General features: G+C 36.0%; 1 protein-coding gene across 10 annotated transcripts in view; it reads right to left on the bottom strand.

Moving 5' to 3' along the window:
* Window positions 1-17135, bottom strand: part of HERC1 (HECT and RLD domain containing E3 ubiquitin protein ligase family member 1) — a 206552-nt gene that overhangs the window by 79318 nt on the left and 110099 nt on the right. For 9 of the 10 annotated variants that reach the window (XM_047765943.1, XM_047765980.1, XM_047765969.1 and 6 more), the window contains 7 exons: window positions 11126-11394; window positions 8700-8915; window positions 7311-7431; window positions 6836-7073; window positions 6497-6684; window positions 2263-2418; window positions 9-115 (listed from right to left, as the gene is read on the bottom strand). In XM_047765943.1, coding sequence (XP_047621899.1) covers window positions 9-115; window positions 2263-2418; window positions 6497-6684; window positions 6836-7073; window positions 7311-7431; window positions 8700-8915; window positions 11126-11394 — 1295 coding nt within the window. The remainder of the gene's footprint in view (window positions 1-8; window positions 116-2262; window positions 2419-6496; window positions 6685-6835; window positions 7074-7310; window positions 7432-8699; window positions 8916-11125; window positions 11395-17135) is intronic. The other variant, XM_047765958.1, reaches the window with a different exon arrangement.

Raw genomic sequence — 17135 nt, 5'->3', positions numbered from 1 at the left:
ACAAAAACCTGGGCCATTTGATCATCTTCTACACCAGATTCACAAGCTGGTAACACAGCCTCAAGGACATGAAGTGCAAGGAGCCTTGTTCTTAAGTTACCAACTAGAGGAATACCTGGAGGGGGAAAAAAACATTTTCTTATTATTAATGGTACCTAAGTTCAAAGTTTAAAAAGAACTTCTTGAAAAAAATCCCTGGGGCTGCTAAGTATTTAGGATGGAACAGACTTCACTTCAGCATATTACCACAAGAATTCTGGATTCTCCCATATACATGAATGCATATGAATATATATGTTTGTTTCAGTTTTTATGTACAGGTAAGGGAGCAGCACTATAGTAACTACCTATGCCAAGTACTGTGCTATGCATTTCATACATGTTAATAACCACATTGATCTTCACAAATCCTACCTTATATCCCTATTTTTTTATTTTATTTTTTTGACTTTTTAGGGCCACACCCGCAGCATATGGAGGTTCCCAGGCTAGAAGTCAAATCGGAGTTGTAGCCACCAGCCTACACCATAGTCACAGCAATGCCAGATCCAAGCCACATCTTCAACCTACATCACAGCTCACGGCAACACTGGATCCTTAACCAACTGAGTAAGGCCAGGGATTGAACCTGCATCCTCATGGATACTAGTCAGATTTGTTTCCACTGAGCCACGATGAGAACTCCCATTATACCCTCCTACTTTAATAATGAGGAATGTGAGGCTCAGAGAAGTTAAGTAACTTGACCAAAGCCACACAGCTCGGTAGAGACAATGGCAGAATTTTAAACAATGGACTGTTAATCTCTGAAGTTTAGGCATAAAACCTTTCATTGCTTCTTCTCTATCCATGCCTTGACTTCCTCACAGAGGTTGTTAGGATTAATGGGGAGTACACAGTTTGTATTTTTCTAAAGAAAGCAAAGATAGAGACTGGATACTGATGCTCTTTTTTTCTATCCGTTGCTACAACACAACCAGTGGAAAATAAGTGAATACCTGATTTCTCTTTGTGTTCTAAGAACTTAATATTATTAAGGCTTACCTTATTAAAGGAGAAAAAAGCTGTTTTTAAGTTATACTAGTTAAGAAAAACTAATGGGAAAAGAGTACAAAACATTATTATATATAAAACTGTGTATGTACAGGAAGAACCCTAGTTTAAACAACTGATCTGAAAAGAGTAGTTACCTATAAGTGGCATACTTTTTAAGAAAATACGAGAAAGGTAAGGGCTCTTTTGGATAAATTGCTATTTTATTTGCAGTATGCACAGCTGATCAATTCTGAAAATTCTTAAAATACTTTTAATAACAAATGAATTTCTTGCCAGAATTTGCTACCATAAACTGGGATAATTCTGTTGCAATAACATTAACATTTAATATGACTACATTTCACTGTATTTTTGCAGTTAATAACTGCTGCTATTATGTTAAAAACAAGTTTTTTATATTTTACTTTTGTTTATACCAATCTTAAAGATACAGGTTCTGAATTTTTTAAAAATTGAATACAGGCAAGAAAGAAAAAGAACCATTAGTAAACTATATTGAGAATGTATACATATAAAACAACATACCCATAGAAGACTACATTATATTTTGGCATATTTAAGAGAGACCAGGGATGATGAAAAAGCTGCAGAAATGGAGAGTAGTGATGGGTGAATAACACTGTGAATGTACTTAATGTCAATGAATTGTACACTTAAGTGGTTTTAACTGGTAAATTTTATTTTCTATGTATTTAACATAAATTTTTAAAAAAAGATTAGAAAAGGACTGATAGTAATCTATGCAAGCAGACTGAACTTTTAGGCTAAGAACCAGGAATTAAGCTTATATAGAACCTCTCATAGACAGCACACAATCAGAAGTTACAATCAAGACAACAGAAACCTCACTCATGATAAGAAAGAATAGACAAGTTCAGCTCTGCATTTTGATAATTCAAGAAGTCAAAATCCATGCCAAAGTATCATATTAAATAAGATATTATTTATTTTTATTATTGTAATCTGAAAAACTATAACCAAGCTCTTGACATCAAATCCATGATCTTCTCCAGTGTTACTATCATTAATTCCTATCAATTTTCACTCCTAAAATTACTTTTCTTTCAATAAAGTAAGTACTCACAAAACAAGAAAGAAAAGTCTTAAAATCAATATCAGGTATCCAATGTTGTCCAAGTCTGGCATTATCTGAACAAAACACATATGATGTACAAAATATTCTAAAACAAGGCAAAAGTCACATACCTGAAGAACATTTCTGAGATGCTATATTTAGAAGCACCTCTGTCCACTTTGGGGAAGCCATTTTTGATTGAATTGCTTTTGAAGATACAACTCTGCGAAGAAAAACTAAAAAATCCCCAAGATGCAGTTCAGCTGCATGTTGTTTCCTGAGAGCAGCTAAAGAGTAGACAGACAAGTTTACATTACAACCAAAAGCCAAGAGGAAACCATCTTATATCAAATAACTTACTTTAGAATGCAGTAAGCACAAACCTAATTCAAAATCTAGGGTGTCGGTCAGTTGTGCTGAATTTTTAAAAATTTAAAAAACAGAATGGGGAAAGGTCAGAAAATAAAACCAAGAGTTCCAGTTGTGGCTTAGCAGGTTACAAACCTGACTAGTATCCATGAGGTTTCAGGTTTGACTCCTGGCCTTGCTCAGTGGGTTAAGGATCCAGTGTTACCATGGGCTGTGGTATAGTTCACAGTCGTGGTTTAGATCCAGTGTTGCTGTGGCTATGGCGTAGGTCTGCAGCTGCAGCTTCAATTTAACCCCTGGCCTGGGAACTTCCATATGCCGTAGGTACAACCCTAAAAAAAAAAACCCCAAACTTAAAACATTTTTTTTAAATCTGTGTACAATAATAGAGAACTTGCCATAATAAAGTATGTATACATTTTTCTTTTTTTTTTTTTACTACTATTCTAATAAGTAACACTTTTTCTATCTAAGTCATGAGTTCTACCAGATAGAATTTGAAGGAGATGGTCTGTAAACCCCTGGAAATTGTATGAAAAACTGCGTATGTGTGTACATTTGACTAGGAAGAGAGTTAACAACTTTGGTCACATTTTCAGAAAGTCCATGAGCCACCCACCACCTCCCCCTGCCCTTTGCCCCAGTCAAAGTTAAGAATCACATCTCTAAAAAAGACTTTGTGTTTTCAGATTCTACAAAGAAACAAATTTCTATGCCTGAGCCTGGATTGCCTGACCTCAAGCTCTAAGTATAAGATCTTTTCACAAACTTGCTCTAAACAATCTTCCCAATTTTTCCACCAGCATCAACATCAACTTCTCATCACTCCTCTGATAGTTTCCCTCCACCTTGTGCATTTTGAAGCCAGAAGACTTTCTGCTTTTCCGGGTAACATACCATGTTCTCCTATCATGCAACATCTTTCATACCTCCTTAGCCTGGGAAGACCCACTCAGAGCCAAGGGAAGGAAGTGTGCAAGCGAGGTAGATGCTCAGAATGTCAATCCTTAAGGGCATTAAAACATGGAAAATCATAACAATTCAGAGACAAGCACTTCTTTCAGGGAGATCCTGGCATATCACATTAATAAATACACAGACAAGTCACTAGTGACAGAAGGGAGACCACCCCCTGTCAAAGGGCATACTTGAATGGCCAGTAATCTATCTTTCATTAACTGAAAGACTTTTGTTTTACTGAGATGGGTGTGCAGGTCTATGACAGAACTAACCTGAGAGGGAAAATTACAGAAAAAGTTAACTCCTTCTCTAAGTTTCCTCTTCATAGCACACTACCTCTTATTTACTCTTAGTTTTTGCTAATAAGCAAACACTTTTTATAACATTAGTTTGAAGAATATAAAATTATATTCTAATTATAAAATTATACTGCCGTGGGTACCACATCTCCAATCTTGTTCCTACATGCTCCTGTAAAATCCAGTTCAAAAGCTACCTCTTAAATGAAGCTTTCTCTCTTGGTAGGGTAGAGATTCCTGGGAAAATCTCTTTTAGGAGGTCTCCATCCTACCCTACTCGCACTCCCAGCAAGTATTCTATAACCAGCCACTAAATTAATTAAATTAGTTAAAAGTTTGGCAACCTTAAATATAAAGCTTGTTGATAAAACTTGATGGTACACTTTGTGTTTCAGGATCAGTACTATGTTTGAAATGAAGAGTATGCTTTTACTTTCAGTTCAGTATTTTAGAGAGTGTGGACTTATTAATACCTGGTCAGCCTGCCTCAGAAGGCCTGGCCACCAAGACTACAATCAGTCTCACTCACAGACATCCCCGTTAATAGAAAGGGTGTAACCTGAGAAGAATGGATGTGGACTCAGTCTGCTGTTACACCTGCCAAGATTCATCACAAAATGGTTGTTTTTTTACTAGATATGGAAGGATCTAGTTTTCATGGGGAACTATAGGTTGAGTAGTAAATCTACTATATCTTACCTGCTGTCCATAAGTGAGTACTCAGCACAGAATGGTAAGAAACTATTACCTTAACAACCCTGTATCCTCTACCGGATCTCAGAAAAAAACGGAGGTGGCATTACAAGCCTATTTTACTTTATTTCATCTCATTTTTTTGCTTTTTTAGGGCTGCACCCACAGCATATGCAAGTTCCCAGGCTAGGGGTTGAATCGGAACCATCTGCTGCCAGCCTACACCACAGCCCCAGGAACATGGGATCTGAGCCACATCTGTGATCTACACCACAGCTCAAGGCAACATGGATCCTTAACCCACTGGGCAAGGCCAGGGATGGAAGCCGCATCCTCAGGGATCCTAGTCGAGTTCATTACCACTGAGCCACAACGGGAATTCCCAAGCATATTTTAAATTTTATCATACCTTGTAAATCTGCCCATACTCTATGTAAAGCAATACACACTTTATAAAAACAAAGAGAAGGAACTCCCACTGTGGCACATTGGGTCAAGAATCTGACTGCAGCAGCTCAGGTTGCTGCAAAAGTGCAGGTTGGATCCTGGCCTGACGCAGTGGGTTAAAGGATCTGGTGTTGCTGCAGCTGCCAAGTAGGTCGAAGCTGTGACTCAGTGTCAATCCCTGGCCCAGGAACTTTCATATGCTGCAGGTTTAGCCATAACATAAAATTTCAAAAGCTAAAATGAAAACAAAGAGGAGGAAACTGGGACAGGTTCAGCCTGTGAAATCAAAAGCTAGTCCTAAATTAGATTCATACATCCTCCTAGACTCTTGACTTAAGAAATTTAGCTATTTTCTGAGCTTACTATACCACATCATAATTATCTGTTTACATGTCTGCCAGAAAGTCCTTGAGGGCATAGACAATGTTTACTCATTTTTGTATTCCTGGTATATTTCCTCTATCCACCCAGTTATCTATATAATATTAATATTATTTAAATACTACTTTTCAATTATATTACGAATACTATTTTTAAAATAATATTTATTCCAATAGCCCAATATTAACATTCACTGAGCTCTCACTGTATGCCAGACATTCTCTAAGTCCTTTACACATATTTAATTATTTAATCCTCATATTAATCTTGGAAGGTTGGTTCTATTACCCTTATTTTATAGATGAGGGAACTGGGGCACAGAAGAGTTAAATAACTTGTTCTTTCCATCCATCCACCTAATCTATCTATCTAGTCCACAAAGGATTTAATGGTTCCTACAGCTTATTATGATAATAAGACATAGTAGTTACACAAAAATTTTTGAATGACCAATTTCAGACATTTATTCCTTTAATTATGTAACAGACATACGTAGTAGTTCTCTTGTTCGGGGTTTACATTGTAGTGAAATACAATGTTCACTACAGGTTTTTTTGTTTTTGTTTTTTGGCTGTGTCCAAGGCCTGCAGCAATTCCTGGGCCAAGGATCAAACCCATGACACAGCAATGACCCAAGCAGCTGCAGTGACAACACCAGATCCTTAACCTGATGCCCCACAAGGAACTCCTAGTTTTTTTTTTTTAAGCTATAAGCAATGACCATATTATAGCAACCAAAAATCATGATGGCCAAATTTAATGAAGAATTTCTCAGTGATAAGAGAACAGAACAGCCTAGCAAGAAGTTCAACTCCCCTAATTCTAACTCAGTTCCCAAATATTAAAATCCTTGATCCTAGGGGACCACTTAAGCCACAGATGCAGTTAGACATGAGTTGTCAGGATCAAATGCTATGAAAACATAATCTGGGGAAATCAGTCACCTCTAGTTCTAGATCTACAACAGCCAAAGAGAGGCTGAACCTAGATAATACTTGCTATATCAGGGTTAATGGGCATTCAGGATAGGAAGTTCAGTCAGAAACTCATCTAAATTATACATATTTGGAGAAATAAAAGGATTTCTAAATGAAAATAAAACAAAATAAAAATCTTTCCATGCCTCACAAGAGAAAGATGTCTATGTTCTAATGAAATGCACACAATGTGGATTCAGTAAATGTTTATAAACAGCAGAGAAAAAGGTTTGTGATACCTCTGAAATCTCTCTTCTCAGTTTCTCCACTAGAGTCAAGTTTTTTTTCTTCTTCTTCATCCTCTTCCCCTTCTCCAAAAGAAGCCATAAGAAGTACACCAGTCTGGGACAACAAATTCTTCAACTGACTACAGAGTAGATCCAACAAAGATTGAACTACTTTGGGGCTCAGTTTATCAGCATAGGTCCTATGTGAAATAACAGAGAAAAAAAAGAAAGATAGTAACACAGAAGTACAAATGTGCTTAAACACATAAAGGAGAATAGAGGGAGAAGGAATTATTAGAATGTGAGAGACCAGGCCCCACACAGTTCTACCAAGACATCTACAATGCTCACCCCGTGGTGATGGCTAGTATCTGGAGCAATCTTGTACTAGCCACTTTTAAAGCTGTGCTGAGCTGGGAAACACCCGTTTTTGGCAACAACTGAAGAGGCTGTCCTAGCATGGTGTCTGTGCCACAGAGTTGTGACAATACATTTAGCAGACCAGTGGAAATTGCCAAAGAAACATCTACTGGTTGATAGTGAACACTCAGAGCAAAAACTGTAACCAAAAGGAGACGCTGTTGAGCTTCTGAAAAAAAAGAAAGACAGTTGAGAATTTTCTTTGAAGTTAACAAAGTATTTACTAAAATAAATCATATTCCAAAATATAAACAGAAGCATGGAACACTATTACACTTTTAAGTACATATTCTTTACCTATAAGCTGACCTACTAATGTTAAACACAAGGTAGAGCACTAGCCTTCTAGCATAACCTCAGACCAAAACGTAACCTGTGTCTTGTATCTGCAGATGTAGTTACTTACCAATGTGATGCTTATTTGCTTGAAGAGCTCTCTCCAGGGTAGCAGACAACTGTTGATAAATCTTATGCACAGCCACCTGGATTTCAATCTGAATATTTCTCTTAGCTGCTCTGATCCCATCCTAAATAACACAAAGATTTACCTTTTCCATTAGCAACAATAACACCTTCTGCCCAAATAAAAGGAATAGCATTTAAAAATCAATGCTAGAGCCCTACGGTGGTTTTTAATTATTGGGTATATTTCAGCATACAAGTTTTACAACAAATTTATTTTTCAATGCTTTCAAAATTCTTGATTCTATATAATCTTTCTCCTTTCCCATAAAGCATTTTTTCCTCCCCAAAGAAGGAAGACATCAGGACTTCCTGTTGTGGCTCAGTGGTAACAAACCCGACTAGTATTCATGAGGATGTGGATTCAATCTCCAGCCTTGCTCAGTGGATTAAGGATCCAGTGTTGCCATGAGCTGTGGTGTAGGCTGGCAGCTGCAGCTCCAATTCAACACCTAGCCTGGGAACTTCCATGTGCTGCAGGTGCAGCCTTAAAAAGCAATAAAAAAAACAAATAAACAAGGAAGACATAAACACAACACTTTAAAAATACTAACAACAAAAATAAAAACAATTCAAGCAATCAGATAAACTAGGTAAAAATGATCAAGTCTAAAACGTAAATTCTTGAAATCCATCCTCTTAAATACCAATCCTGATCCCAACTTTGATCTATCTCTATGTAATTTGGCTAAGGGTTAATAAAACTGAGCCAGCAAAGAATCTAAAAGTACAACAGTACCATGGCTTACCTGATCCCAACTACATACTATTATCACTTAAGAAACTAAACTAATGAGATATCTCTGTCATTTAAGTCTTTATATTTCTAAACCTCAATCTTAAACACCAAAGAGTCTAGCATAATTAAACTGGTGCTGTAAAAAGACAGCTAAAACAACAACAACAATAACAACAACAACAAAAAAAAGGCAAAAAATAAATAAATAAATAAAAAGGAGTTCCCGTCGTGGCGCAGTGGTTAACGAATCTCACTAGGAACCATGAGGTTGCGGGTTCGGTCCCTGCCCTTGCTCAGTGGGTTGACGATCCGGCGTTGCCGTGAGCTGTGGTGTAGGTTGCAGACGCGGCTTGGATCCCGCGTTGCTGTGGCTCTGGCATAAGCCGGTGGCTACAGCTCCGATTCAACCCCCAGCCTGGGAACCTCCATATGCCGCTGGAGCGGCCCAAGAAATAGCAACAACAACAATAACAACAACAACAAAAAAGGCAAAAAATAAATAAATAAATAAATAAATAAATAAATAAATAAAAGACAGCTAAAATCTGAATATATTGCAAAGTGTCATCCTCACATGACAGTACTGTCACCTACCTGATAGTGATGCAATCGGCCACTCTCTCCTTTGGCTCCAGAGTGTCCAACGGTGCCTAAACCAAAACACCCTGCTAGAAACTGTAGCCGCACAGATGTAAGCAGAGTGGATGACTGGAAACCTGAGCTTGATCCTCTTCCTGCCAGAGAGATGCTACCCTTTTCTTCCATTCCAGATAATAGAACAAGGATCTGGTGAAGTGCCTCTAAACGAAGCTTGAGAAAAGTAAAACAAGAAATTTTAGAATTCTTCACTGAATTGAGACACAAAGAACTCTGTATATCACAGACAATATATTACTTGGCACACAGAAATTTCTGATATTTCTTAGGAATCTATTCTATTAGGATAAACATTTATTTTACTCTTACGACTTTAAAATATCTCTAAGATCCCTATAAACATACTTCAGTATAAAAGAGGATACACAGTACAATGGGAAAAGTAGTAAATTTGGATGTAAGAGACCTGGTTTCAAAGCCAGAGTTTCTACCTACTGTACGTAGCCTTGGAAAACTCACTTAACTTCCTGAGTCTCAGTTTCCTTATATGTAAATGAAGCTAATAGTACTTTAACCTACTCGCAGAGCTAGTAATACTCATGAGAAGATATATATGGAGGCTTCAAAAATATAGAATAGTATATAGTTAGTGCTTCCTTTACTTATAATAAAATTATATACAATGAATACTCTTTAGCTCAAGAATTATTACTTTTTATTATTAAAGTATAGTTGATTTACAATGTCTCTTCAAGTTCTGCTGTACAGCAAAGTGACCCAATCATACACATTTCCCTGTGCTGTACAGTAGGGTCCCATTGCCCATCCATTCCAAATATAATAGTTTGCATCCAAAAAAGCCACAAAAAATGCCCATCCATCCCACTCCCTCCCCTTTCCCCGCTGGGAACCACAAATCTGCTCTCCTTGGGAAGAAGTGTTTCTGAAAGGTTTCTCTGTGGTTCTCTTGAACTTCTGGCTCTATCTTCCCTAGAAGGACAAATAACCATCACTACAGTCAACTGGCCTATCCTTTCTCTCTCTCTTTTTTTAAATAAACTTTATATTTTGAAATAATTTTACACTTACAGAAGAGTTGTAAAGATGGTAGAGAGTTCCTGTATACCTTTCCCCTAGCTTCTCCTAATGTTAACGTCTTACTTAACAATGATACATATATCAAAACAAATTAACATTAGTATAACACTACTGACTAAACCACAGAATTTATTTGGACTTCACCAGTTTTCCCATAATGCCCCTTTTATGTTCCAGGATCCAATCTGGAATATAATGTTACATGCAGTTGTTGAGTCTCCTTTAGTCTGGGACAGTTTCCATCTTTTTTTTGTTTTTCATGACCTTGACTTCGGGAAAGGCTGTTCATACATTTTATAGTATGTCCTTCAATTTGGGCTGGCCTGATGTTTTCTCGATTTTGAAATATAGTTATGGATTTTGAGGAAGAACACTATAAAGTCTCTTTCTCATCACATTGTTATCAGGGTATACTGGTATCATCATAACCCATTACTGGTGATATTAATTTTGATCACTTGGTTAAGGTGATGTCTGCCAAGGTTTCTGCAATGTAAAATTACTATATGTTGGAGTTCCCGTCGTGGCGCAGTGGTTAACGAATCCGACTAGGAACCATGAGCTTGCGGGTTCGATCCCTGCCCTTGCTCAGTGGGTTAACGATCCAGCGTTGCCGTGAGCTGTGGTGTAGGTTGCAGATGCGGCTCGGATCCCGCGTTGCTGTGGCTCTGGCGTAGGCCGGTGGCTGCAGCTCTGATTCAACCCCTAGCCTGGGAACCTCCATATGCCGCAGGAGCGGCCCAAAGATATAGCAAAAAGACCAAAAAAAAAAAAAAAATTACTATATGTTTTTTCTTTTCTATACTCTGCTAGTTCTAAAGTCACTAAGTCCAGTTCACTTTTAAGAGGAGGAAAATTAAGTTCCACCTCTTGGAGGAAAAAGTATCAAAGAATTTGAGGACATTTTAAAGCCACAATAATTAATAAACATTTTTTGATGGAGATACTTGGAGGCTTTTCTCACTAATTTTGACATTTATCATTATTACCGTGGTATTCTAATAGTATCCTTTTTAAACAGAGACAAATGTCAAAAATGGAGACTGTGAGAACAGATCAGATTGGCACCAACCAATCTCACTCTAGTTTCTAGGAGACAAGGAAAGACTTAATGATTAGAGTATCTTGTTCGAAGCAAAAGCAATGAACTTTTTTTCACTTCAAAGTATCAGGTTGTTTTGGTCAAGACAGCAACATCGAAAGGCTTAGGTGGAGGAAAAGGGAAGGCAAGTAGTAGAAGAAAAGAAAAAGTTTTCATTGTACATTAAGCAGTTCAGTTTTATGTTTCCATAGTCCCTCACAAGGAGTAAATATCAGAGACTTACCTCTGCCCTTAACTGCTGCTGTTCCATTGCAATGATGGAGGCCTGGGGACTTGTAGACATACTTTCCTCTGGCTCTTTAAAACCTGGTGCATTCCCCACATCGCCACTCACAAAGCTTACAACATTTTCAATCAAAGTGTGAATTCCCAAAGACTTGGTAAGATCAAAATCAGACTCAAAGGAGTAAGAGGAGTTGCACAACCAGTCTCTGGTATGTTTCAGGCGAGCCCAAGAGTCACTCAGGGATTCCAACTGACTGTGCATAGGACCTACATATAAACAGAACAAACACCCATCAATGATGACCAAGTAGAACATACTTTTTGAAACCAGATGAGGGCTGAGTGCTGTTACCATACCAATTGGTGAGAAATGGATACTCATGTTTGAATACATGCATGCATTAAGTGAATCTGAGCAAAATGCTTTGGTAAAAAAACAAAAACAAAAACAAAACCCCCCAAAACTAGAGCAATGTAAGAAAACAAAAGGAAAGCCCTGTTTAATGTACTGGTGTCTCTGTAAGCGCTTTAGCAACACGCTGCCACAAGAAAAAGAAAGGCAGAAGCTGCTCTCAAAATGCTTAGCTTAAAATGCTCTGCAGTATTAAATCAGGCCATCATTTATGAACAAAAAGGAACTAGGCACTTAGGACACTGCTGGTAAGACCTACTAGTAATAGTACTTCATCTGATTTAACATTATCATTGCAAAGAGTAAGTTAAGATTGCACAAAGTGTTTACATATCTGCAATGAAATATTGCCAAAAAATGAATATAGAAGGGCAAGTAAACTTACACAAAAAGGAGACATAAAATATGACCCTTTGGATTTCATTAATATGAAGAATATTTTTACTGTGTCATATGCATATTTATTGTAGATTGTGAAACTCATATATAAGGAACCAAAGTTTCACAGACCTGGAATATATGAGTTACTATAAAATGATATCTGCATAAAATTACAAGTGGTATAACAATAGTTGCTAAATACCATTAGTTGTGCCAGTAGGCATTTTCTAGGCTAAAATCTTTACATGAAATAGCAAAAATATTAATAGGTTTGAACACAACTATCCAAGTCAAGTGCCAAGAGTGGCTTTAAATAAATAAATGTCTAATTCTCACAAGCTTTCTCTTTTTTAACTTGAATTGACCTCAGGTATATGAGTTAGAGTAATCATACTCCTTGGCTCATGATATACTCTCATCATTAGTCCATGCATTTTCTTTTTATGGCCACAACTGTGTCATAAGGAAGTCTCTGAGCTAAGGGTCAAATCAGAGCTACAGCTGAAGGCCTACAACACAGCCATGGCAACACCAGATCCAAGCCATATCTGCAAACTACGCTACAGTCTGGGGCAACACGGGATCCTTAACCCACTAAACAAGGCCAGGATTGAACCCGCATCCTCACAGAGACTATGTTGGGTTCTTAACCTGCTGAATTAAAATAGAAACTCCAGCCTGTTTTTGTATTTATATTTATTTATAATAAATGTGAACACAAGAACAGAAAACTGATAGTATCTATCTATGTGTTCCTCTTCCAACCCATCTCTCCCCTGCATTCTCCCACCTAAGGCTTTCATCATCATTCCTTTACTTTCATTGTTGTTAAATATTGTTTTATCTTATATGTATTCCAGAGACAAATAATGTTTAGTTTTAGCTGTTTGCAACTTTATAAAAAGGCATCGTTTATGTAATCTTTTTGGATATAACTTTGCACTCAGTATAATACTGCCAAAACTCTTTCACATTATTCCATGTAGCCATGGTTCATTTGTTTGAGTGCTGCATAATATTATATTGTGTGAATATACCAAATTTCTCTATTAGGAATGCATCTTAAAGTACTCAATAAAATATATATTACAAAAATTATATTTGTTACATAATAGATGGAAAAGATTTGGAAGAGGACTACTTGAACACTAATGCCCACAGAGAATATGAACCAGTATCATACTAACTGTATAATGTATTTCTGAATTATTACATTGACATCAGTAAAACCCAAGGACTTCAAAATGAGACAAATAAATTCACAATAGGCAAATAATATTATAAAGTAGCTATAAAATAATTTCATATGCATTCTTCTAAAATAATTTAGAATGGCAAAGAATATATGGTGTGCCTGCCTTCCATGTTTTAGCAAGAATTCTTAAGATAAAGAAGATCCAGATTTTCAGTTTTACTGAACATAAAAAAATAACCAATCTGAAAATCTCCCCAAATTGGAGAGCTGAAGATTTTTCACTTAAAACAGAAGAGTAAAAATCCAAAGAATAATTTCATGGATGCATAATGTATTAAACTTAAAATGATATTTAAAGAATAAAGTAGGGGTTATGTGGCAAAAAAGGAAATAATCATTTTCCATGTCCTTAAGCTCCCCAAATTCAGAATTTGCATTTAACCATAAACGCTATTTTTTTGGCTCTTAGTAGTGAACTTGTTGGTTAAATAATAAAATTTCAGATTAAAAAGTTTTTCTGTCTTCCAATGCTTAAAAATTATTTTCAAAATGAAAATAAAATATGCAAAGAGTTAATGTTAGTACCACAGAAGTAAAAACAACCTTACAGATTACCTAGTCCAATTTCCTTACTTGAGGAAATGGAGGCCCAAATAAAATAATATGCTAAATTAATAACAATAATTCTTTAGGTTTATGGGAAGTGGCGTTACATATTCTTGTTGTTAGTCAAATCACTGATCCATGGAAATTTCAACTGCCTGCCTACACAAAAGTTCAATTGCAAATAATCTAAAAATAGTGAAATGCCTTAATATATTCCAAAATATTCTATGGAATAAGTGGCCGATCCCCAAATTAAATCCTCTCTGCAGTTTAAAGTAGCAGGAGTCAGCAAACTTTTTTGGTAAAGAGCCAAGTAGTAAATATTTTAGGTTTTATGGGTCACTCACTACACATGCAACTACTCAACTCTGCTCCTATAATGTGAAAGCAGCCACAGATAATACATGAGTGTGGTGTGTTTCAAAAAAACTTTACTTTCAAAAAAAGGTGGCAATTCAGATTTGGCCCACTAGTCATAATTTTCTGACCCCTAATATAAAGGATACAACTTATTAAGTATATAACCCAAACAAAACTTTGATGAATAAAATACAAGAAAGAACAAGAAGGACACTTTCTGAAAGCATTAAGGTAAATAAATAAATCATGATAACCAAAATGTTTAGGTTGATATAAAAAATATTGTGAAACACAAAAACTCACAATATGGAAATGAAAGATGAAAAAACTCTAATTCTTAAAAAAATTATAACCTAATAACTGATTTGTTCTGTATTGTTTTATCTGAATATAGGAAATACTGTGTCTGAAAAGCATATCAATGCCTATATAGAGTAACTATGACTGAACCCAATTCTTAGTATTAATTCAGAGTCTCCTACTAAAAAAAGAAAATATAAACTCCAACAAGAAATTTGAGATTGTTTACTTGTCCTTACAATCTTGGTTCTTAAATGGAACTTTCAAAATGAACATGGCAGAGCTGCAATACATACTTTATAAACCATAAAATATGTAGGCAAGCTAAAAGGGGAAAAAAATTAAACATGCCATCATGTACTTGCTTGAAGCTCTTCTTTTTTCTGGGGCTCAACTGGCCAAAAAGGAGTAAATACACTACCACAACAAGAATCAGAAGACAAAAGGAGAAATTTGATACAGGAGACAACATTCACATTCGTTCTTTATATAATCTAATTTGAAATGCATAGATAAAACAGCATTTCACCCGTACAAATTATACCATGAAACACACACATTGATAAATATTTTCAATATTATTTAGCAATAAAACCTAACACTATATTTAAAGACCTGGACAGGATGGCTAAATTAAACCATGATGCTCCTTCTTAAATTTTTGCTTTGGTATACCCACCGTTTTTCACTGCATAAGCTTCAGCTTAAAAACAAAAACTAAAGTATCTGCAAAACTACAGCAGACCTCTTAAGTGTTAATCAAAGTATCCAAATGCCAACACGTTTAACAGGTTTTGTCAAGAATCTTGACAGGCTATTATGAGAATTAAATGAGTTAATATGTTTGAAGTGATTAGAATAATTCCTGGCACATACTAAGCAGTTTTTAAGTGTTTTTTGTTTGTTTGTTTGTCTGTTTTTGTCTTTTTAGGGCTGCACCTGTGGTACATGGACGTTCCCAGGCTAGGGGTTTAATCAGAGCTACAGTTGCTGGCCTATACACAGCCATAGCAACATGGAATCAGAGCAATGTCTGTGACCTACACCACAGCTCACAGCAACTCCAGATCCTTAACCAACTGAGCAGGGCCAGGGATCAAACCTGCAACCTCATGGTTCCTAGTCTGATTCGTTTCCTCTGTGCCACGATGAGAATTCCTAAGTGTTTGATGAATATACATTTCATATTTCATCTGAAGTGTTAAACAGAAATATGTATCACTTCTCTTTTTAAAGTAATTTATGACATTTTTGAATTTAGAATTTAGCTTTGATGCCTCTACAGAGCTGAGCAAGTTGGCTGAGCTAAATTTATTTGCTCACTTTGCTCTACCCCTTCCTACCATATTCACTTTCTTGGACAAAGAATTTGGATCAATTGTGAAACATTAACTGGAATGAGGGGAGAAGAAGCAATCATGGTTCAACAGCATGAATTCCAGCATCCCCAGTGCCAGATACTGAAATTATGGGCATCAGGTCCTCTCAAGGAGGAGTTTCTGGAGGCACAAGAAGAGCAGCTAGAATGTGTATATGAACATTAACTCATTGATACATCCATTTAGTTTTAGTAAGTGGGATGTAATAAAACACTGTTATCTCTAATATCTCTTACTAGGTTTTTAATAACTCAGAACCACTAGACTAACAAATGAAAAAGCAAAGTGAGAAGAAAAAGTTTACATTTCCTCTTCAAAAAATTGGAAAGGAGTAAGCAAGCACATAGAAGAATTCTCACTTGGCTGGACATCTGCTTGTCCTTCATAGCTCAAGTCAGAATCAGAACACCTGAATGGCTCCAAAAAGTTCTCAGACTTGGTAGGTTCATCTGCCCAAGTGAAGATAGGCATGTTATGGCTTAAGACATCTGGTCCATATTGACATTAAATAAGGAAAAAATAGGTAGGTTTATTTTACCTTCATTTAGGAACAAAACAAAACAAAAAGTAAAAAAAACACCACTGTGGTCAGAGGGTAGTCTCTAAATACACGTGATTTTTAAAAATTCCTTTCAATATTTTGTCCCAAATGTATTTTCAATGTTCATTTCTTTGAAAGAAGGAAGTCCATTATCATTAAATAAATGAAACTATTAAATGTACATTTTCATTGTTTAATCCACACACACTAGGATTCACAATTATGAAAACTATTTTTGTGGCCCTTTCTAAAGCAGTAATTCTTCTACTTTCTAGTCAACAAAATTTTGTTTGGGAACATTAAGATGTAATGATCACTAGAATAAATTGGTATCACATTAAGGGATATCATCATAATTTGCATACCTAGTTTTGCCTCCCTATTATAACTTCCTAAATGGGTAATTTAAAAAAAAAAAAAACTTTTCCCATGAGGTCCTATATTTCCTTTCTGTTTTCAACAAAATAAAATTAAATTCCAAGAAGTTAATAGGTCTAGCTACTCTCTTCAGCTTTTGGAGAAGATGGCTTACACATAAACAAAATTTTGACTAAAGGCTTTAATTCATTTGAATCTACTTACCTCTAAAACTACAGGAAATCCATATGTACTTATAGGGCAACTGCTTAAAATTTGGGACAGGTAGAAACTATAGGATAGTTATTTTAAAGTGTCACAGTGATTCCTCCTAAGTAATTTATACTTAATTCTAGGTTATTCTCAATTCAAAACCAAAGATATCACCTTTTGTTTTATTCCAATGATTAATTTGTCCTATACTTAGTTACCATAGACTGAATCTCAAATTTATATTTCCAAAAGTATCATAAATAG

Source organism: Phacochoerus africanus, chromosome 2 (genome assembly GCF_016906955.1).
Source record: "Phacochoerus africanus isolate WHEZ1 chromosome 2, ROS_Pafr_v1, whole genome shotgun sequence".
Lineage (NCBI taxonomy): Eukaryota > Metazoa > Chordata > Mammalia > Artiodactyla > Suidae > Phacochoerus > Phacochoerus africanus.
This window is presented reverse-complemented; position numbering and strand designations above follow the sequence as displayed.